The following is a 24,139-nucleotide window of genomic DNA, read 5'->3' on the forward strand; positions in this document are numbered from 1 at the left end:
ACATTCCCTCTGGACAATTTTTACGCTTACGCCGATTGTGTTCTACCCGTTCAGAATTTTTAGTACAAGCGCGCTTGATGAGTGATCGATTTATAGAGCGCGGCTACCCGCATAGAGTGGTTAAAAGAGCTTTCAAAAGGGCGCTGTACTCAAACCGGGAGTGGCTGTTTTTACAGTCCACTCACTTAGAAGACGACACTAACAACTGTATCTTACCATTTTCCATTAAGGGGAGAGCCATTTCCACGATGATCAGGAGACATTGGGCAGCTTTGGCTTTGACTGAATTGTTAGACAGTTCGTTACGTTTTACCTTTAGACGTGGTAAAAACTTGCGGGACCGGCTGGTCCATACATCCCCCTCAGATGACATTCCTGACAACTTTGGAATACACGGTCCATGCGGCCACTGCACTATGTGCAGTCATACGACATCGTCTTCTGAGTTTACACACCCCAGCACGGGGCGAGTTTTTAAACTCCGCTCCACATCAGACTGCCTTACAAAGGGTGTAGTGTACATTGTAAAATGTCCTTGCTCTCTACTCTATGTAGGCAAAACTACGCGAATGCTGAAGACCCGCATGATTGAACATTGTTCAAATATTCGCCTTCATAGAGTAGATGAGCCTTTGGTTTCGCACTGGATTGAATGTGGTCACACCGTCTCTGATCTCTCCTTTTCAGTTATCGAGGTGGTACGTCCCCCCCTTCGGGGTGGGGACTTCCCCGAGGTTCTGGGTCGGAGGGAGCAGAGGTGGATCTTTACGCTTAACACAGTTGCTCCCCAGGGCCTTAACAGAGAAATTGAGTGACACCTGTTTTATTAGGGATGGATCCATCGAGATTTGCTGGCTTTTGACAGCTCTCGCGAGAGCTGTCACATTCGCGCCTTTTCCTGTGTTTAAATGGCTGACACCTGCGAGAGCCTGCGCGCTCCGGGTATCATTTCAGAGGTATGTACATTTGCTTAATGGATGTTACTATGTAGCCTTTCTCACCATTTCATTGAGTTGACTTTTATTTGCTTTTATACTTTAGATTTGAATGTACCCCTGGTCCCCCCCGACGCAGCCTAGCGAAACACGGGACCGTGTCGGGGGACTAAGTTAAAGAATTATTTGGAATTCATGGAGTTGCCTGTCTGAATTATATATATCTTCGATGTTCTGAAAATTCAAGTCAAGTATACCATAGAAATTGATGGTGATTAAATATTTATCCTGCACCAGTGTACTGTGATACTTGCTTATGTGCAAGGTTTGCTTCTCTTCTCTTTGGACTGGTAATTGAAGTCTCCCATTATTACTGCAATACCAATTTGGTTAACTTCCCTAATTTCTCTTAGCATTTCACTGTCCGTCTCACCATCTTGACCAGGTGGACGGTAGTATACTATCACTATAGTCTTCCCCGACACACAAGGGATTTCTACCCATAAAGATTCAATTTTGTATTTAGTCTCATGCAGGATGTTTATCCTGTTGGACTCTATGCCATCCCGGACATAAAGCGCCACACCTCCTCCCGGGTGCTCCTCTCTGTCATTGCGATATAATTTGTACCCCGGTAGTGCACTGTCCCATTGATTATCCTCTTTCCACCATGACTCTGAGATGCCAATAAAGTCTATGTCATCATTCACTGCTATACATTCTAATTCTCCCATCTTACTTCTTAGACTTCTGGCATTAGCATACAAACATTTCAAAGTTTGTTTTTTGTTTGTATTTTCATTCTGCTTTTTAATTGATAGGGATAAGTTAGAATATTTTAGCTCAGGTGAGTTTTTAGTTACAGGACTTGGACTACTTTTCTTATGTTATTTACACTTTCGAATAATAGAAGGACTAGAGGGCATTCCATGAAGTTAGCAAGTAGCACATTTAAGACTAATCGGAGAAAATTCTTTTTCACTCAACACACAATAAAGCTCTGGAATTTGTTGCCACAGGATGTGGTTAGTGCAGTTAGTGTAGCTGGGTTAAAAAAAGGTTTGGATAAGTTTTTGGAGGAGAAGTCCATTAAAGGCTATTAAACAAGTTTACTTAGGGAATAGCCATTGCTATTAATTGCATCAATAGCATGGGATCTTCTTAGTGTTTGGGTAATTGCCAGGTTCTTGTGGCCTGGTTTGGCCTCTGTTTGAAACAGGATGCTGGGCTTGATGGACCCTTGGTTTGACCCAGCATGGCAATTTCTTATGGTCTTATGGGTGACATAAGCACGGTTTTCGAAGGAACGCCTCCTTGAGTTCTTGGAAGGCAGTCACAGCTTCAGATGACCACTGGGAAGGATTGGCTCCCTTTCGAGTCATAGCTGTGAGTGGGGCGGTCAGTGTAGAATAATGGTGGATGAACGACTGTAGTAATTAGTGAAACCCAGGAATCTTTGAAGTGCTTTAAGACCTGTGGGTTAAGGACAATCCCGAATACTCTTAGTCTTTTGTGGATCCATCTGGAACCCCTGGCTTGAGACCACATAGCACAGAAAGGGGAAACGTCTCCTGATGAAAGGAGCATTTCTCCAGTTTGGCATATAACTGGTTATCCCTCAGGCATTGTAAGACGTTGGTAATGCCCAAGTGGTGGCTCTGAAGGTCTCGTGAAAAAACCAGAATGTCGTCCAAATATAACACAACACAGCTATGGAGCACATCTACCTACAGTACCTGAATGTAAACCGATGTGACATCTCAGATCGAATGTCAGTATATTAAAAAAAAAAAATAATAATAATAATAATCTCTGAAGATTTCGTTCATCATATTCTGAAATACTGCAGGGCATTGCAGAGGCCAAACAGCATTACTAAATATTCAAAATGGCCGTCGTGGGTGTTAAATGCGGTTTTCCATTCGTCGCCCTGGCGTATCCTGAGCAAGTTATATGCTCCTCTGAGGTCTAATTTAGTAAATATCTTGGCCCCTTGGAGCCTGTCAAAATGTTTAGAGATTGAAGGTAATGGGTAGCGGTCCTTCTGGGTGATCTCATTTAAGCCACGGTAATCTATGCACGGCTGGAGGGAGCCATCCTTTTTTCCCACAAAAAAGAACCCAGCTCCTGTGGGAGACTTAGAAAGCCGAATAAAGCCTTAAGCCAAATTCTCTTGTATATATTCAGACATGGCCTTTGTCTCAGTCTGAGAAAGTGGGTACACCCTTCCTCTGGGAGGCTCAGTAATAAGTTTATAGCGCAATTAAATGAGCGGTGAGGCGGTAGAGTGTCCGCAACTTTCTTTGAGAACATGCTTTAAAAGAGGAGTACTGCAGTGGAAGACCTGGAAGGGATGTTGTAGTGGTTAGACAAGGCAAGGGACACGACCTCCAAGCACTTCTCGTGGCTGTAAAGGGCCCCAATTGAATTGTGATGTGTGCAGTTGTAACCATGGTAGTCCAACTACCACAGGGTGTATAGCCTTGTCTAAGACCAAGAAAGAAATGGTCTCTGTGTGTAGTGACCTGGTGTGAAGTTGAATGGGGATCGTGGAGAAGGTAACTTTGCCTGGTAACGGTTCGCCATGAATAGAAGACAGTAACAATGGCGTAGGTGTCCGGACGGTGGGGATTCATAGGTGTTCCACAAGTTGTTAAAGTATAAAATTCCCTCTGGTCCCGGAGTCCACCAGTGCAAGGGTGTGAAATTCCAAGCCACTCGAGTTAATAGAGACAGGTATTGTTAGCGGAGGAGATGGTGTGGTCAGGCCTAGGAGGAGTCCTCGGCAGATCCTAGGCCTGGGAGTTTCCTGGACAGAGTAGACAGGAGGTCACTGCATGACCTGGTTGGCCACAATACATGCAAAGGTCTAATCTTTGCTGACGATGCCTCTCCTTAGCAGATAGATGACTGTGACCCATTTGCATCGGTTCCTCTTCCTCGGTGCTGGGTGTAGGAACAGTCTGGGTGGTAGGTGTTGGGTGAATGTGTGGAACACCCGAAGACATTCTCTTGGATCCTCTAGCCTCGTGTGACCACTCACGCTGACGGCGATCAAGGCAACCAGCAAGGTTGATAAGGGAGTCCAAGGCCTCAGGGAGCTCTCGTGCTGCTAATTCATCCTTGATGCGTGAGCTTAGACCATCTAGGAATATGGCATGAAGGAAACGCAGGTCCCAATGTAATTCTGAGGAAAGAGTCCTAAACTCAATGACATACTCGGTCAGCGATCTGGCACCTTGTTATAGATGCAGGAGTGCAGATCCAGCAATGGTCTTGCGACCGGGGTCATCAAATACGGAGCGGAATAGGGCGAGGAAACCCGGCAAGTCATTGACGATCGGATCCATTTGCTCCCAAAGGGGTGATGCCCAGGCCAAGGCTTTTTTGTCAAGGAGGGACAAGATGTACCTAGTTTTTGAAACTACGTCAGGGAAGTATTCAGGTTGTAAGGAAAAGTGCATGCTGCACTGATTCAAAAAGCCCCTACACAACAAGGGGTCACTTGCAAAACGAGGAGGTGCCAGCAAGGGCACTGGAGGCTGGAACGGTGATGCATGTGGAGCAGGGTTTTAGGTGATCTGCACTCAGAGAATGTAGTCCATTAAGTTCTGGCTGGGGTTCCTTTCGTTTTCCCAAGTTTCCTGAGCTATGTCCAAGATTCCTTTTGGCCTCCTCCCATACAGTAATTCAAAAGTGGAAAAGCCCATTGAGCTCTGGGGAACTTTGCAGATGACAAACAGCATGTAGGGCAGCAAGGAGTCCAAGTTCTTGCCATCTTCATCCACACATTTCCTCAACATTTGCTTGAGCATCTGGTGGAAGCGCTCAGTGAGGCCATCAGTCTGCAGTGATAGGCCAAAGTGCACAGAGTTTATACCTTAAGCAAGGTGCAGAGTTGATTCATTACCTTGTACATTAATGAGGTCCCCCGATCCATCAGGATCTCCTTGGGCAGCCCAAGTCATGATAAAACTTCCATTAGGGCAATCACCACCATCGGGATCTTCATGTTCCATAGCAATGCTACTTCAAGATATCTTGTGGCATAGTCCAGAATGACAAGGATGTACTTATTTCCTTGTATAAATCTCTCTAGAGGCCCCACCAGGTCCAATCCCACCCTTTCTAAAGGGGTCTCAATTATAGACATTGGTATGAGAGGTGCCACCCATATACCAGCAGGCTTTGTGATTTGGTAGGTAGGGCAGAACCGACAATAAAACTGGACCTTTTTATAAAGGCCCAGCCAATAGAACTGTGCCAAAATTAGAGATGTGAATCAGAACTGGAATCGGTTCGGTTCCGGTTCCGATTCAAATTGTGCAATTTTTTTTCATCCAGCCCAATCGCAGTTTTGCTTATCGGCTGCACCCGATCCGATAAACAAAAAACCCATCTTGACCCTTTAAAACCGCTCCCTTAGCCTCCACGACCCCCCCAAAAATGTTTTAAAATTACCTGGTGGTCCAGTGGACGGCCGGCACCATCTTTATAAATGGTGTGGGCCATCCAGTGGATGGCCGGCACCATCTTTAAAAATGGTGCCGTCCATCCAGTGCTCCTACCATGTGACAGGGGCCGGCCAATGGCACGGTTACCCTGTCACATGGTAAAGGCAAAGGGCCATCGGCGCCATTTTTATTAGTGGCAGCCGACGGCCCGAGAGCGGGAGATTGCTCCCGGGGCACACTGGACCACCAGGTAATTTTAAAACGTTTTTGGGGGGGTCGGGAGGGTGGTGTAGGCTAAGGGAGTGGTGTTTTAAAGGGTCGGGGTGGGTTTTTTGTTTATCGGCCGACAGCCCGAGCGTGAGAGAACGCTCCTGGGACCCCCGCTGGACCACCAGGTAATTTTAAAATGTTTTTTTGGGGGGTCGGGAGGGTGGTGGAGGCTAAGGGAGCAGTTTTAAAGGGTCAGGGTGGGTTTTTAGGTTGTGTCCTCCTGTTAGTGTGCACTAACCCGATTAACGATTTTTTCACGATAAATCGGTGGAATTTTATTGTATTGCACTCTTTAACGATTAATGACGATTTAAAAAATATCAGACGATATTTTAAATCATCAAAAAACGATTCACAACCCTAGCCAATATTGTCTATCGGGTATTTTCCTCTACCAGATGACCCTCTAAAAGGTGACTGTGCACTAGATGCATGATATTCTGGCTATATGGTTTGGTAACTAGATGTTGTTTTATCAATTTCTCTTCTACACCGTCCTTTGTGACTTGGTAAAGTAGGTCCCATTTCATTACAAAATAAAGAGGACTAGGGTCTGTAACCTGCTCTCCAGGGACTTATTTGGCTTACTTAAAGGACTCATCCTACCTTTGGAAGTTCCTGAGTTACTCCCATTTTCCCAATCAAAGGTATTGTTGCAGGCAATCTGGATTCGCTTTACTAGCTCTCTTTGGATGAGCGTTTTCACACTCCAAGCAGCCTCCAAATGGTGCATCTCTCTGGAGTAAGGAGAGGGAAATCAAAATAAAAAAAACCTTGAACCCTGAATACACAGGCAGGGTTGGCCCCTTGGCCTGATGTAACTGGTTAGGCAAGAGAAACCGTGAGGCCCCATGAGAAAAAGGAAAAGCAAGATTCTGCAGGGTTTTTGTCTTTTTTCTCTTTTACTATGGCTGTGGGCTTCTCCCTGTGCTTACCATTTAGGCAAGAAGATCCCACTGCTAATATCATATTTCGTAATGTGGCCAGTCATGGCTTAGGAAACAGCGAAGAGGAATGAGAAGGCAGACCTCTGTCTGTTTCCTTAGGTGCAAATTTACTTACAGTGAGAAAGCAAAACAGAAAACAAATGCAGCTCACCCTGCATAGCAGCCAGGTCTTCGCATAAACTGGGTTCCTGCCTCCTCCCTGGGGCCTGCTAACCCTTCTGTGCCCAGGCTCCTTATAGTATGGTGAAGGGACCCTCCCTTCATCCAAAATCTCTTTCAGGGCTGAGCATTATGGAGGATCGGGCTGGATTGCTGTGGCCGCTCCTTTAAAGTGGGTAAAGGGAGTTTCCTGTGTACTCCCTCACAAGAATAAAGTTTGTGTGGCCACCCTCTCCCCAAAAGGCAACAAGGAAGATGATCTGTCGTAGCTGTAAGATAAACAAAGAAGGAGATAGATCACAAGTCCTTAAAAGAAAGTTCTTTATTACCATTGCTAAAGTTAATCAAGTTGCCCAACAATTGTAATAAAGAACTTTCTTTTAAGGTCTTGTGATCTATCTCCTTCTTTGTTCACCCTCTCCACAATCCACAGTAATCTCAGGGTGTCTGGCCATCAAAAGATCCCAGGTAGGGAGAGTAGATGTTTAAATCTTTACTAGTTTTAATTTTGGGGTGCTATTTGATTTATCTGCTGTCTTGAAATATTTTAATGGCTTTTGGGGAAATATTAAAGCAGTTGTGTGAGTTTTTAATTATTGGATGCTCTATTTGTTGGCTGTTCTAAAATATGTATTCCTTTTATTAGTAAGTTTTTACTATTTTGAATGATGTTCTATATTTCTACTTTTTTTTTATGGTTTATGAGGAATGGTAGTGGTTATTTTTTCCATTGCTGCACTGTATAATACAGTTGTGGTTTCCAGTTTAGTTTTTGTTTGCATGTTTCTATTTGTACTTTTATGGACTCTTATTTTGTACTGTATTTGATGATGGTTTGTCTGTGTTCTGAGAATGTGAGGTATTCTGCCAGCACAGGGTTGGCCAACCTGCATCTCATCACATTACTATTCTAGCTTTTTTCTGCATATTTCTGTTTTTAATATGTGATCACTTATTTTGTATCTATTAAGGGTCATTTTGCTTGTGTAACTAAGGTGAGGTATTCTGTTAGCATGTAGTTTCTGTGTAGGGTTCTCTGGCAGTTTTATTCATTGTATTTTCCCAACAGGAGGTGTATTGGTAAATGGTAATAGGTATTGTAGGACTCTGTGTAATATTTACAATGCTTCCTAATCATAGGTAGAGTTGATATTTTTGTAGTCTTGTGAATTAGTGCTGCTGTAGAATGATAGATTTGCTACATACAGTAACTGCTGAGGTTTTTTTTCCTAGAATTTTTATTATTTCACAATGAGCCTGATAATGGAGGTAATTTGTGTTTAATATTAACATTTTTATTAGTATTGCTGTTTTTGATGTTTCCTCCATTATCACAATGTCTGATTTTCTAGCATCAAGCATTTAATTGGTCTGGGAGTGAATAATTATATTCTGTGATTTATGTGAAGATAGAATGACATTAACTCTAAAAGTAATGCAAAAACATTGATCGTGGAAACATGGGTGGAGCTTACTGATGAGGTGGGGCGGAGCTGGGGCAGAGCTGGGGTGGTGCTTAGCTGCACCCCTCCCAATCACAAAGGCATTCTGCTGCCTCTGGATTTCATATATTGATTCTGGCAGTATGAACAGAAGAAAGAAAGATACTATAAGGAGAGAGATATAGTTAAATAAATTAATAGAGAGATAGAGGTTGATATATAAAAAAAATTAAGTTCCTAAATTTGGGCACTCAAGTTAAGTGCCTAATTTCATTGAAACATAGGGGCCTAAATTTGCTGAAAATAGGAAAACTTTCGTACTCTAAAACTAAGGCTATTAGGCCTGCTATTAATTTTTCTAACTTTAGGTTCCTATGTTATGTTCCTAGTGATGGCAATTAGTGCTAAATCCCTAACTTCATTCTCCCAACCTGATCCCACCTCTGATCCCATCCATGTTTTAGGTATCTAAATTTAACAGTTTAGATAGTGAATTTTTTCTTTTTTGTCAGATCTAGGAGACTGACTCCTTAAGTTAGTGACCTAGAACTTTTGAATATCATCTTCAAATAGATATTGTATATGTAGGAAGATGTAAAGTGGGAAAGGAAAGACATAACAGGAGTGATATTGAGTATGCAAGGAGCTTTACAGCTGCTACACTAATTATCATTTTTGTTCCATTACCCAGAATTCTCTAAAGAGCCTAAACACTTTAATCTTGCTGTGCTGCTTTTCCCTTCAGCTCGGTGTAAGTGTGCTATGAGCCACCTTGTCTCTCTCATTGCCTCTCTTTCTGCAGAATGTTTAGAAACTTTCAGAACTTTTTGCAAGCTTTGTTTTTCTCTGGTTTTGCCCCTGTAAATATTGAAGCTCATCATTTCAGCTTTTGTTTTTGCTCTTTTCCAGATCAGCTTTGGATCTACATTCCAAGACCTGGGGGACAAACTCTTGTTCCCTTCCTTCCTGAGGACGATTGGTAATATGGAGGCCGTGCTCTACTTAGTAGCCCAATTAATGGTTCATTTCAGTTGGACTTGGGTAGGCATCCTGTTCTCCTCTACTGACTACGGTGTATCCGGAGCCCAGGTCCTAAAGACAGAGCTTGCTCGCTTAGAAGTCTGCGTGGCCTTCTCTGAAAGTCTTGGTAAAGATGAGAGCTTAATAAGAATTCGGAATCTGGTGAAAATCTTAAATACATCAAGCGCAGAAGTTATCATTGTGTATGGATACCCAAATGAGATTGAACCAATCTTAGAAGAGATGGCACTGGGGCAGGTGAGGAAGGTCTGGATCTTCATCCGATCTCTCATTGTATCCCCATTGTTCTTCAACAGGCGCTTATGGGAGGTGCTGCATGGTACCATTGGGGTCACAGTCCACTCCATGTATGTCCCCTCTTTCATCGACTTTCAGTATAAGAATCATCCCACTGACTTTTCTCCTGACATCTTTCTCAGGCCCTTCTGGGAACATGTGTTTGAGTGTGAGTGGAAAGAGGGCCTTAATAAGACTGGTAAGGCTCCAAGTGGAGAGAAGAAGCCCTGCATGGGCACAGAGAGGCTGGAAGACCTGCCAAGCTCCACCTATGATGTAAAGAACATGCGGTATGGTTACTCTGCCTACAATGCTGTCTATGCACTGGCCCATGCCTTGCATAATCTGCTGTCCTGTAATTCTGTCAGAGGAAATTGCGCCAGCTTTAGAGATTTTCAACCTTGGCAGGTGAGAAATGGAAACGCACATTCGACTGATTGCTTTTACTAAACTACTATAACTATGATAGTGTATGCAAGTGTATTTATAGTGCTACAAGTGAAAAAGCATAATAATCATAGTGCATATCATTTACATATTGTGGTTACAACTAAATATTTTAGAAATATACATGTACATTATGAGGACGGGAACAATCATTATTAATATTATGACCTAATGGCAGTTGAATAAACTGGAGCTAAATGGAGTGCATGGGTTGTCACCTTGGCAAGAACTGGATACTGAATTCCTCAGGATCTCCCAAATCTTGATTCTAGCAGATAGGAACACTGTGGAAAGGACACTGGAGGACTAATGGTGGCGAGCTCTGGTTGCAGGATAGCTCGCAATGATGAAGATATGGGTTAGAATTCCACTTGCACAGAGCAAGATCTGGATTGAAGCTGTAGATTTAAGGCAACTCGCCACGCTGAGATCAAGGCAGAAAGGAACCACAAGGTGAAATCCGGAAGTGGAATAAGTTACTCAAGCAGAGACAAAGTCTTGGCTGTGGATGGTCCCAAGGCAAGCACCAGGACAGAGCAAGTAGGGACTGTTGGAAATGGTGAGATGGAGCCAGGTCTAGGGTGCAGGCGCCCCCTGCAGGTCATACAAACCCAAGACCAGGAGTTGCTGTGGAGTATACTTTAATGGGACATATTTCCTGAAGCCTGATGATACTTGGCGATGCAGGGGAACTGATACTGGATGTAGAATCTTGACGCAGGCGCCTCTTGCAGGTCGTATAGAACCCAGGGAGATGAGCCAACATTGCAATGGAAAGAATGGAGATGGTCTCTGGAACATTGGCAGACACCTCCTGCAGGTCGAGAAGGTTCCAGGACCGACTGGACTTGGAGATGATCTGGATGCAGGTGCCTCCTACAGGTCATGGGATACAGACAACTGAATATGACAGACAAGCAGCAAAGAAAAAAAAATTGGCAGCAAGGTATTAAATGTCCAGGAAACTAGGAACAAAAGTTCTGAGCTAGAAATAGGTTTCAGAGTGTCCAGGAAATTAAGGCAAAAAGTCTGGGCAAAGTCAAGGCTACAAAAATAATGTCCAGGAACTGGAGCCCATCACAGGCACAGCTCACTGAGCTCATGGCCTTCGGATCCTGTTAGGAGCACGGAGGTGCTGTCCTATTTCAAGGGAGGATATGAGCCCTTGGATCATGGTGCAGCTCAGGGAGGAGCCCCAAGACACACCGCGAGAGGTGAGCAGGTATAAGCACGGGGAGAGCAGGAGCAAGGCTGGACTGAAGACAAGGCGAGGAATATCTGGAACAGGAACAAGGCAGGCTCAGCCCTCCACTGGAACTACATGCACCAATGAGACCCAGCAACGCAATGCTGGTCTTGAGAGTAGCCCTCTGGACACTCGATAGCCCTTCCAGATCTCCCGCTTGGGAACAATGAGGCGTGAGGCCAGACGGAGGCTGAGGGCAGGAACAAGAAGACTCAGACAAAGACTCAGGATACTCGAAGAACTCAGATGTATACTTGGATACTCGGAGAACTCAGACAGGGACTCAGGATACTCAGAAGACTCGGACAAGGACTCAGGTTCTTGGAGGTCTCAGGCAAGGATTCAGGACTCAGGCGAAAGTACTGGGTGAGAACTGTATCGCAGCACGCCATACACAGCTGCCCATGGCTGGTTGCAGAATACGCTGAACATGAAGCAGACTCCAGGTGAAGAAGTGGAACTTGAGACTGGAACATGACAAAGACTCAGTAGAGGCCTGCACCGGGGTGCAGCCTACACAGCTGCCTGTCACTGGTCATGGACCACTCTGGAGCTGAGCAGGTTCTGGCAGAGTCTTGAGCATGGACGGAAGTAGGCACAAGGAACTGCGAAGACCGGGACAGGATTCAACATTCAGGATTCTCAGAAGCAAGGCATTAAAAACAAGAGTCTTCTGGAGGCTTGCGCTGCAGACAAGAAGAAGGTCTTGTACCACGAGACACCCTATGCAGCCCCTCATGGGCTGGTCACGGACCACGACGGTGGCATGCCAGGAAAGGTGAATAGCCGAGGAACCTGGGAACTGGACGAAGAGCTGAAGATGAGACGGACGGAATCAGGACAAGGAACATCATGACAACTGGACACGGAACATCTGGACATCAGGGCATCAGGAGAACTGGACATCTGGAACATCAGGAACATGGAACAGGTGACGAAGGAGCTCCAACGAGGGATGAGATCAGGAACATCAAGGCGAAGAGGTTCAGGAACACGAAGAACATGGAACGAAGAACCATCAAGGCACAGGAAGACCACGGAGGAACTGGATCAGGAAGAAGACCACAGATGCTGTGAAGGCCGGATCCGAAGGCACTGAGGAACTGAGGCTGGGCCCTTTGATAGGGCTGATCCAGGCGAACAGTGATGACATCACTGGTGAGTGCCGCGGGGCTTTTCCCGCCGCTGGCCCTTTAAATATTGAGAAGAGGCGCGTGCCCGCACCTATGAGGAAGCTGGAAGGCAGAAGACATCAGCGGCGTCCCTGCTATGTGGAAAGCCCAACAGGAAGTGGCCTCCTGCTGCGAACCAGTGGAGACAGGCAGCGGTTGAGATGGCTTCTCTGCCGCTCAAGCGAGGACCCCGGCGGCGGCTCCAGCCGCAGAGATGAAAGGCGGCATCAGGCAGTTTAGCCTGCCACGAGGGAGAGGCGACAGCCGCGGCCTCTGGGCTGCGGAGGATGGCATCGGCGATGGCTTCGCTAAAGGAAGGTAGTGGACTGCCTGCAGGGCAGCCTGAGGCAGGATCCCAACATAAATGTATCGCATGTTGCAGAAATTACCTATGCAATGCGGGAGCAGAGAAATTACCGTAACCATGCCCCCTTTTTTATCCTTGTGGAAATTACTTATGTGATGCGGGAGCAGAGAAATTAGCATAACCACCGCCCATTTTTTATCTCCGGAGTTATTTCCACTAAATTTAAGCATTTTGATGAATCCAGGGGTTAGATGAATACAGTTATATACAAATAACTGGAAATATTAAGTTTTATTTCTTACTCATTAGCAAGTTTTAAGAAGTATGGAATAGCAATAACACTGGGGACTACCTTACACCGTGGAAAGACTTTTATTAGAAAAGCCCGACTCAAAATACAAGCTGAGTTTCGCCAAAAGGCTGCATCAGGGGCTAAAACAATCAAGAACAATAAATATTACCACAAACATGCTCTATAAAAATTATTAAACAATCTGCTAAAAAGTATTAAACAACCTACTAAAAAATAGAAAATTGCTTATCTCTATGTAACTCTGCCATAATGGTCTATAATCATAGTATTCATATATAACATACATATTTAAATCATTGTTGTGCAACGTGACCCATTCACTCTATTTAAAACTGCTATTATTTAAAACAAACATCATTTTTCTAAAAAAATTGTTTTAAAAAATATTTGAAAAAACTGAAATCATTACCTTTATGCTGTAATCGTATACTCACAGCTACATATATCAGTATATCAATCTGAACATTAGCTGTTGCAGTAAAGCTAAAAAATAAAGCTGTTAATAAAAATGATCATTAGAAAACATAAAATGAAAAAAAGTCACATATACACAAATATATCAATAAATAGTATTAAGAAAGACCTTATACATATCAAATCTCACATACGGACTATAAATAATATTCATTTGAAAGAGACACACATCTAAAGCTAAAAATTATGAAAACAGCAATCAATCTATTCCAGTAAATTCAATATCTGTGCACTCATAGCTTCTTCTACCTAAATGACAACATAGCAGACATAAATGGCCATAAAGATCAATAATTAAAACTACCCGGCAAAAAAAGCAATATTATATTGACAAATCGCACTAAACAGATTTAAGCGCTAAAACCATTTAACACATAAATAAAGTCTTAGACTTACTTTAGTAATCCCTAAGTTGTTATGATATGAGCAACTCTACAAAGAGAAAGTTTTTGAAAGTAGTCTTAGGGCTATCTACTTTACATCTCGTAGAAACTGGCACTGCAACTAAGAAGAGTACTCTGATATGTTGTCATTTGTATAGCGTTCTTCAAAACAAACCTCACATTCGGACTATAAATAATATTCATTTAAAAAAGACACATCTAAAACTGAAAATTATGAAAATGGCAATCAAACTATTAACAATAAGTTAAATATCAGTGCTCTCATAGCTTCTTCTATCTAAATGAAAACATTACAGACATAAAAGGCCATAGAAATAAATAATTAAAACTACCCGGCAACTAAAGCAATATTGTATTGACAAACCACACTAAACAGATTTTAGCGCAAAAAACATTAGCATAAAACATAAATAGAGTCTTAAGCTCTAAAGTAAGAGCTTAAGACTCTATTTATGTTTTATGCTCTAAAGTAAGAGCTTCATGTTTGTGGTAATATTTATTGTTCTTGATTGTTTTAGCCCCTGATGCAGCCTTTTGGCGAAACTCAGCTTGTATTTTGAGTCGGGCTTTTCTAATAAAAGTCTTTCCACGGTGTAAGGTAGTCCCCTTTGTTTTTTCGCCTTGGCTATGTGGGACCACCTTCCGGTTTGTTTCATTGGATAGCAATAACACTGTCAGGATCAACATTTAACAATTTTCTTGTTATATTTCATTAAAAAAAATGAAAATAATTAGAATCGGTAATTTACCCCCATAACAGTACTTATCAGATAAGTTGGCCATTTTTCTGTTTGGAAAAAAAACTTACTTTACTTTCTTTATGTCTCTTTTGTATAGTGCAACTCTCTGTAAGTGTTCTCTTTCTCTCCTTTATAATATTTAAATCCAGTTAGGTAAGTACGATGGTCTCAGTCTCTTTTCCTAGGATTTCCTATGTAAATGTTAGTGATAACTCAATTTTTCCCTAGTCTTTTCCCTAGTCTAGCTAGACTGTGTTGATTCTGGGATGGATACACTTAGCTGTTTCCTTTGCTCTACAGTCAATCTGCGCCCCCTCCACTGATGCTCGATAACGTAGCTGGCTAAACTGCTGTTAGGGATCGCAGCTTTTACAACTGGAGGGACACTGTCACTGGATCCAATTGGGGAGCATAGCCTCCTGGCTTGACTTTGTGCCTAACTAAGCTTTAAATAACAGAAATAGTGTATTCCTAACTATACTGACACCGACAGTCTCTTCCACAAATGTATTAATTTGAATTCCCTCAAACTGTTGTCCAGGAGTCTTGTTGGACTTTGCTAGCTTAGTGAATGAAATAAAAAATAATTACATTTTCCTCTCATTATCTATGCACAGAGGAATTGCTTCAGCGGTTTCTTCCATGTGTTTTACAAAAATTACACACTCTCTCTCTGTTTGTACTCACACACTTACTTCATGCCACTGTTTTCCAGGCTGAGACATTTTATATAACCTTTTTAGGATTAGACTATAGCTTTATATTCTGCTTTGTAGTACAGATTTGATATCACACCACTGCACTTATATCAGTTTTTTTTTATTAGGAAACTCACAGTTCTGTGTGTTAAACTCTGAGCGCTAGTCTGTTCCAGTATTTGATTTGTTTCCCCAATATTAGGGTAATATTCTCATACTGGTTGGGAGATGCTATTTTGAAATACTGTACTCTCTATTTTTTTTTTTTTATCAGTACAGCTCTTACAGTGGAGTTCTGGTACTCATTTACCTTACCAGCCACTTGACCAGTAGTTTAGGCAAATTGATCCTTAAGCTCAATGTTAGCTTGCCAGACATCTTGTCCCAGATTACTGAGGCTGTCTGTTTCTCCTTTCACCAAGAATTCAGTTATCATACAACAGAAGTTCTCTCAAGCGATAAACTCTCATGGACTTTACTTTCTCATTTTCCCCTTGATACCAGAGAAACAGAGATATAACACAGTGGTATAACTGGATGTGTGAACTTAAACTCCCTTCACAATCACACTTATCAGGTTCAGATAGCACATGGATTTTCTATCAGCTGCTTCTAAAATCACATGCACTGCAGCCAAAATTATTAATCTTACAGGATTCACTGTCTTTTAGGGATGTGAATCGTTTGATCGATCGTCTTAACGATCGATTTTGGCTGAAGGGGGGGGGGGGGGGAAATCTGATCATTTTAGTTTTTTTGGTTAAAAAATCATTTTATCGGGGGAGGGCGGGAAAACCGGCACACCAAAACAACCGTTAAAACCCACCCCGACCCTTTAAAACAAATCCCCCACCCTCCCGAACCCCCCCAAAATGTTTTAAATTACCTGGGGTCCAGTGGGGGGGTCCCGGCGCAATCTCCCGCTCTCGGGCCACAGCTGCGTTAATAGAAATGGCGCCGGTGGCCCTTTGCCCTTACCATGTGACAGGGCAAAGGTAGCGCTGGCGCCATTTTGGTTCCTGGCACCCGACGTCACGAGTGCAGGAGATCGCTCCCGGACCCCTGCTGGACCCCCAGGGACATTTGGCCAGCTTGGGGGGCCTCCTGACCCCCACAAGACTTGCCAAAAGTCCAGCGGGGGTCCGGGAGCGACCTCCTGCACGCGGGCCGTATTGCCAATATTCAAAATGGCGCCGGTGCTACCTTTGCCCTCACTATGTCATATGGGCAGACGCCCTATGGGGCGGATTTTCAAAGGAGAGCGAATAGGCCTACTTTTGTTTGCGCTCAGGCGCAAACAAAAGTACGCTGGATTTTAGTAGATACGCGCGGAGCCGCGCATATCTACTAAAAAACCTGGATCGGCGCGCGCAAGGCTATGGATTTTGTATAGCCGGCGCGTGCCGAGCCGCGCAGCCTACCCCCGTTCCCTCCGAGGCCGCTCCGAAATCGGAGCGGCCTCGGAGGGAATCCTCTAACACCCTCCCCTCACCTTCCCCTCCCTTCCTCTACCTAACCCACCCGCCCGGCCCTGTCTATACCCCCCCCTTACCTTTGTTGGGGGATTTACGCCTCCCGGAGGGAGGCGTAAATCCCCGCGCGCCAGCGGGCCTCCTGCGCGCCGGGCCGTGACCTGGGGGCTGGTACGGAGGGCGCGGCCACGCCCCCGGACCGCCCTGGGCCGTAGCCACGCCCCGTACCCGCCCCCAAAACGCTGCCGACACGCCCCAAAAACGCCGCGACGACCGGGACCGCCCCGACACGCCCCCGACACGCCCCCTCCAAAAACCCCGGGACTTACGCGAGTCCCGGGCCTCTGCGCGCGCCGGTAGGCCTATGTAAAATAGGCTTACCGGCGCGCAGGGCCCTGCTCGCGTAAATCCGCCCGGTTTTGGGCGGATTTACGCGAGCAGGGCTCTGAAAATCCGCCCCTATGTGCATACTCACTATGTCCCTCACTATGTCATATGGGCCGACGCCCTATGTGCATACTCTGCTTATGAAAATTCATGTTTGCATACTTTTAATCACAGTTCTCGGACACCTTTTCCGGTTCACCTACACTTCCACCAGTTCACCTAGGCCCTCTACCACTTCATTCTCTTCCCCCCACTGCTTAACCCAGGCCTCCCACCCAAAAACTGCAGACAAAAGACAAGTGTGATTTCATTTCTGTGACACAATTACAGTAGTAGGGGAGGGTGGAATAGGGAATGAAGTGAGTGATATGTTTTAATGTATTGTGTAAGGTTTCATTGTTGTTGTAGTTATTAAAATTTAATAAACATTTATTTTTAAATTTATAAAAGGAATAGTCTGTTGTACAGCCCAGACACAGTCTAAAATAAGTATGCAATATAAGAGACACACTTATAGAAATAAGAGGGGACCCCATCAACGAGGATGCTGACCTTTGATTGGCTGATGTTTTTATTGTAAAGCATTGCATAAGGCCAGGAAGGGTGCTGGAGGAGTCAGAGATGAACCAGACAGTCTTTGATTATATTCAGTTGTCCTTTTTTGTTCAACTTGCTGGGATCCAGGTTCTCCAGCACTTGAAACGAGTCCACTTCCAGAACCCAGTGGGAGAAGAGCTGTACTTCAATGAGCTTGGGGAGACTTCTTCTGCCTTTGACATCATAAACTGGCAGCTCACCCCTGATGGAGGCAACAGATACCTGACAGTGGGCTTCTATGATCCCCTGGCATCAAAAGACAGCAAGCTGAGCCTAAATGAGAGCCTCATTCAATGGGGAAGAGGATACTCCCAGGTAATATTCCACCCTCCCACCCCCTCCAAAACAAATTATATTTAGGAAGATAGGAATTTAGAATAGAATAGATACAAGAATGGAACATAAAAAGAATAGAATAGATAGAGGGACAGGTCATAATGGAGTAGACTAGAATAAAATAGAATAGAAACAGGAAGAGATAGAATAGTAATGGGGCAATTTACAAGTAAAGCCCAGTAGTTGAGGGTTCTTTTATTGCACTTTGAAGACAGTTTCCAAAGGGAAGATGCCCAGATAGTTTCTCTTTATAAATTAACTATCAATAGACTTCCTGAAGACAGTAAGTTTTAGATAGGCGAGGTGAAATGGCTCTAAATATCATCCTCCACTAGAGCAGAATGAATTACAAGACAAGAATAGAATCTCGCTATTTTCATGAGAATCTTTTCTCTGTTTTCAGAATGTCTGAGAGACACCATTAGGCAGCACTAATGTTCCCTTCCCTTTCCCCCTCAGGTCCCACGCTCCGTGTGCAGTGAGAGCTGTCCCCCGGGGTACAGGAAAGTTCCACAGGAAGGACGACCTGTCTGCTGTTTCGACTGTACCCCCTGTCCCGAGGGAGAGATCTCCAACCAAACCGGTGAGACCTACTTCAGTGAAGGAAGAGAGAAAAGAGGAGGGGGAGGAGAGGGGCCTCAAGGAAACCTTGGAATGCACCTAACCGGTGATGAAAATCAAAGAGATGCACTGGAGTTCACTTTTTCTTAACTATCAGGTCTTCACTTTCCTACTGTTAGGATAGAGCTTAATTGATGTATTAACTGATGAAAATAATTATTGTGTTCAATCTTTCTGCCTTTTCCTTTTTGTTTCCCAGTAGTGAAGATTTAGAGTAGCCATATTGGTTCTGGAGCATGGGCACCAGCTCTGTTGGGTGCTATTGGTGCTTATGGGTTTTTCTTATGATACCAGTTTGACCCAATCTTGTTCACGGTCAGAACTAGGAATGTGCAGCTGGGAACCCCCATGCTTCCAGGAGAAACACTGAGGAACGGATACAATAAAGTGCGCTCAGTCTAGTGCATAGGTCCATGCGCGGTTAGATATACATTTTGGGCGCGCTAGCATAACATCAGATGCAATAAGAGGATTAGCGTATCCAAAATGCGTGTCCAAAGAAATGCAAAGCCAATAGTGCTCACCACATGTAAGTTCCCAATGTAGAAAATTGCCGGTTGCCCAACACATCCTTTCTAATGTGGCAAATTTAATGCTAGCCTTGGAGCTGGCATTAAGTCATACCGCGAGGCAAGGACTCAAGAAAAAATCAAAAATACTGCTTTTGAAACAAAACAGATTTTTTAAAATCCTGCTAAAACATTTCCTCATTTCCTGGATCTTGGAAGGGGGCAAAGTTCAACCAAAATAGGTCCTTTGATTTTAAAGAGTCACGATTCTACAGCCTCACAGAAGCAGGCTTGATATCAAGAATTCAATCATGAATAGCTAATGCCTTTTTATTCAACAAACAAAAATTAAACTACATTTAAAATTGGTTATTCATGGAGGGTGAGGAGATACAATACCTCTAAGAGATGCATGCACAACCATGGCTCTTGGGCGCCCAATGCATTTGAGTGCTAGGGATGCCCAACTTTTACCTAGCACGTCCTTTTTAATACGGCAGATCATTTAAATATAGCATCGGGTGCCCAGGAGAGGTGGATGTGCGCGCGTTAAGAAATCTCAATACGACCGCCCATTTTATCGCGTGTCTTATTTTATCGCCTCATGATGGTGAAGCAGAAATGATTGACCTCCTTCTGTGGCAGCATGCAAGAATTCTTTACTTGGGAAACTGGGATAGAATAATAATAAACATTATATGCGCAGTTATATGGTTCTGAAAACAGGAACTGTGCTGGTGTGACCAGATACAATAGGCAGTAGGAAGATGAGGACTCAGACAGGCTATTAGTACAGGTTACATCCTATCTTGGTAACACTTACAGTCTCATCCCTTCCCATATGAAGACAGGTAACACAGCCAAGGAATGTAAACCATTTACTGTCTGAGCTAGGGGATGATATTTTTGCTATCGGTTCTTCAATATCCCCTTCTTGATGGCTGAATAATCAGCCCCTGAGGTTCTTCTTTACCAGTAGAGGTCTCTGGAGAGAAGTATTGTCAGCACATCTGTGACCATTTTTCTGATGGTCATTATACAAGCTTAATGGTGTCCTTTTCTTGTAAGTCTCTCATAAGTACATAAGAACATAATTGCTATGCTGGGTCAGGTCAAGGCCCATCAAGCCCAGCTTCCTGTCTTTGACAGTACCCAATCTAGTACCTTGTAGATCTAATTTCTCTTACTCATCTCTCCAGATAAGTTTTCTCAAGCTACAGTGTCATTTGCAATTTGAGAAACACAAAGTTTTACCAGCAAAATCTCTTCTTTCTGAATCATCTGATCCCTGTCACTATCCAGTGTCTAGAAGTCCTAATAACAAGGCTTGGGGAGGGGGAGCCTGGGCGATCACTCAATGTGAGGAGTATAAACTCTCGTTTAGCTTTCAGGGGAGGGCACAGGTAGAGCAGGAGCCCCGACAGGGACAGAGACAGAGACAGAGACAGAAGACACCATTGAGGTCTCTTCATCCCTTTTGGATTGTCCTTTGAATCCCTCCTACCTTTTTTCCAGAATGTTATATAATAGTTTTATTCAGTTTTCAATTACTTTGGTTTTGTTGCCAACTTTCTTTTGTGTTGACTTTTTTTTTTTTTTTTATATAAAACGTACCTTGGTGTGATAGAGACATTTTACCAAAGTTTGATTTTTATGTTGGACAGCTCCAAATATTTCCGCAGTAACTCTTCTGATCCAGACTGGCAGTTCTATATACCCGGTATGTGGATCTCCCATGTTTTGTGGCTGTGGGGACAAAGGTTTTACAGGGCACTGCTTAGTCTTTCCAATGTTCTTTCCCCATCTCTAGCACTAACATGGTGCAGTGATTCCAGAAAACTCAAACAAACCCTGAAAGAACACTCCTGTCTTCAGGTTTGTAACAGGTTGACTTAGGGAACCGCCACTGCTATTACTGGAATTAGTAGCATGGGATCTATGTAATGTCTGGGTACTTCACAAACAGTAAGAGTCCAAAGTCTGAATGCACTCAGTATAAAATACACAATGCAAGCATTCATGAACCCCTGACACAGAGCCATCTCATCTGGAAACATAGCATGATGTTGGGTTTTCCTTTGAGGCTGGCATAATTCAAGAATTATATTACAAGGGAAGTGATTGCTTTTATTTGCATAAACATTTAAAAAAAAAAGGAACTGGAGATGGATGACTACACTTGTGTGGAAGCACAATAACTAGCTCCAACATTGTGGGTGTTATGATTTTCTATTATACTATGACATTAGATGTCATTGCAGCAAGGAATACTAAGCGTATCATGAATGCTTGAACTGTGTAATAATGTTTGTGTACTTGCCAGGTACTTGTGACCTGGACTGGCCACTGTTAAAGAAACAGGATGCTGGGCTTAATGGACTCTCAGTCTCTCCAGTATGGCAACTTCTTATGATCTTATGTACTCATTTCCAGGGATAGCAATAACTTTCTTAAATATATAGGGCTAATAATGAGATATGGACTTTTTCTCCAAGAACTTGTCAAAAACTCTTTTAAATCCCACTTTGCTAGTTGCCTTGATCATGTCCTCTGGCAGCAGCTTCCACAGCTTGAAAGTGCACTGAGTGACAAACTACTTTCTACAATTTGTTCTGAATCTGCTGGTTTTTAGTTTCATGGCGTGTCCTCTTGTTTTAATGTTATTTGAAAGGGTAAATAACTGAGCTTTATTTAACCGTCCCAGGAAATAACACGGAAGCCAATCCAAAGTGGCACAGTAGCAACCAGGAAACAAAGATCGGTAGAAGCAAAGATTTCTTTATTGATCTAGTAGCAGTAGGAACCTGACTCTGGCCGAGTTTCGCTTATTGAGATGAGCTGCCTCAGGGGCTATAATGATTTTTAATTAAAAACAAGTAAAATAAAATGTATACATACATTAAAAATACATTAAATATGACACATATAAATACATTCAGAGCATAATAATTTAATAACATTTATAAACATATATAATAGTAAAATCCCAAACTTAAAATAACAAGATGCACACATATCAAAAACAAAAGCACAATCAACTGCACACACAGCTTTCAATTGAATGAAGCTTTGTGCAACGTGAGGTAATCATTTATATCTACCTATAAAGCATCACACTCATTTTCTTAGTGGTTTAGCCACAATCTTCTATTGTTAGCAGATACAAAGTAATTCTTGCACATCTAAATTATTATATTATAGTGGATAGAAACATGGGGCCTCATTTTCTAAAGTATCGCACGCCTGCAATACTTTAGAAAATCGCGCTAATGGGGGGCGGTACTGCGCTAGCCGCATCAGTGCCTCTCCCCAAAACTTGTCAGGAAAGCATTCTCCTTTCTATCTCCACCAGTCTGCATTTTTTTACTCTCAGCTACATCATTCTGTTTGGGAGTGTATGGCAGTGTGGTCTGATCCCTTATTACTTGAGGTATGCTTGCTTGCATTGCTGTGTTCACATACTCTCCTCTGTTGTCCATGCAATGTGGATGTTTTCAGATTGATGCTGGAACTTTTTTCATGCCACAGTCCCATATTCCTTGAGTTTCTCTAGTTTTCCATTGTTTTGTCTTAATAGGAAAGTCTTTGTATTCCTAGAGTAATCATCAATGAAAGTCAGGAAGTTTTCCAGAAGGGATCATTGTTTTCAATTGCCCATACAGATCACTGTGGCTTAGCTCAGTGGCTGACTTGCTCTGTGATGGCTTGCCCTCGGCAGTGGTATACCTGTTGCTTTGCCTTTGAAATAGCACAATCATGGTTATTATCTTTAAATCCACCTTCATTTGTTTGTCCTACCAGTTATTTATTGCATGTGTGCCTCTGTGCTCCAGATACCTGTGCCATATATGTAAGCAGTTCTGGCTGGGTAGCTGCTTTAGCTTTCTCATCTGTGCAAATGATTCTGTACAGATTGTCCCTGCAACCCATAACGTCGAGATCGCTGATGCAGGGCCCGCCCCCATCCACCCCCTCTCATCCTGAATATCTTAACATATAGTCACAAAATCTTGTAAAGCTATAAATATGAGGCGCAGACTTTTTTGTGGTGGAAGAGGCCGCAGCTTTATTGTACTATCAACAATTGACCAAACTGAACTAGTATATGAGATGCATGAGCCGATAATTATATATATATAATAGTCCCGGGAGCCACCCTCCATGTCTCCTAGCAAGGCATCCCCCTCGTCCAGCCCCCCACCTTGCTCTTGATAGCAAGGGGGCCCATACCGAAGGTCTACCAAATCCGGCCCTGGCTCATGCCCTCGCTACAAGCATGAGGTAGTAACATTTGCGTCATGCCCCCTCCAACAGCTGTGGCCTCTTCAACCAAAATTGGATTCAATGGCCTCCTGAATGGAATTATTGAAAAGGTCATTACCAATATCGGATAAGTGTATTCGATCAGGCCGGTATAGCCCTTCATATGTGACCTCGGCCCAGTCATGGCATACATGCTGCCCCCTCCCCCCCAACCTGGTGGCCCACCGCCCAACTTGCTGATTCACTTTTTTGTGACCTCTTTTTCATTGCTTATTATCAAGCCATTGTAATATATGTATGATGTCTGACCAGACCAGGCACGAGTTGGGGAACCTGGAAACCAGTTCGCTCCAATTCTGCTTTATTCTTCTTATTAGTTGTACACACGACATAGCTCCCAGGTTGTTGCTGCGAGGTGAATCACGACAGCAATTTGGGTCGGCCAGGGTATCTTTCTTGTGCTGCATTATCGGGAGAAGCTGTTCCCAGGTCATCCCTTTATGATCCATCCATATGATGTGAACTTGTTTCGTAGCTAAACCCAAGTGGGTCCCGTAGGAGCGAGACCGCACCCTCCTGGCTGCCCAATGTACAAAGGAGTGTCTGATAATCCAGACAAATCTTTGCCG

General features: G+C 43.6%; 1 protein-coding gene across 1 annotated transcript in view; it reads left to right on the forward strand.

The window, feature by feature from the left end:
- The window catches only part of LOC115098412 (extracellular calcium-sensing receptor-like), a 51,940-nt gene that overhangs the window by 20,352 nt on the left and 7,449 nt on the right, over positions 1 to 24,139 (forward strand). The window contains exons 2-4 of the mRNA XM_029614952.1: positions 9,117 to 9,932; positions 17,869 to 18,096; positions 18,577 to 18,700. Of these exons, the coding sequence (XP_029470812.1) occupies positions 9,117 to 9,932; positions 17,869 to 18,096; positions 18,577 to 18,700 (1,168 nt within the window). The remainder of the gene's footprint in view (positions 1 to 9,116; positions 9,933 to 17,868; positions 18,097 to 18,576; positions 18,701 to 24,139) is intronic.

The sequence above is a fragment of the Rhinatrema bivittatum genome, chromosome 1, assembly GCF_901001135.1.
Source record: "Rhinatrema bivittatum chromosome 1, aRhiBiv1.1, whole genome shotgun sequence".
Lineage (NCBI taxonomy): Eukaryota > Metazoa > Chordata > Amphibia > Gymnophiona > Rhinatrematidae > Rhinatrema > Rhinatrema bivittatum.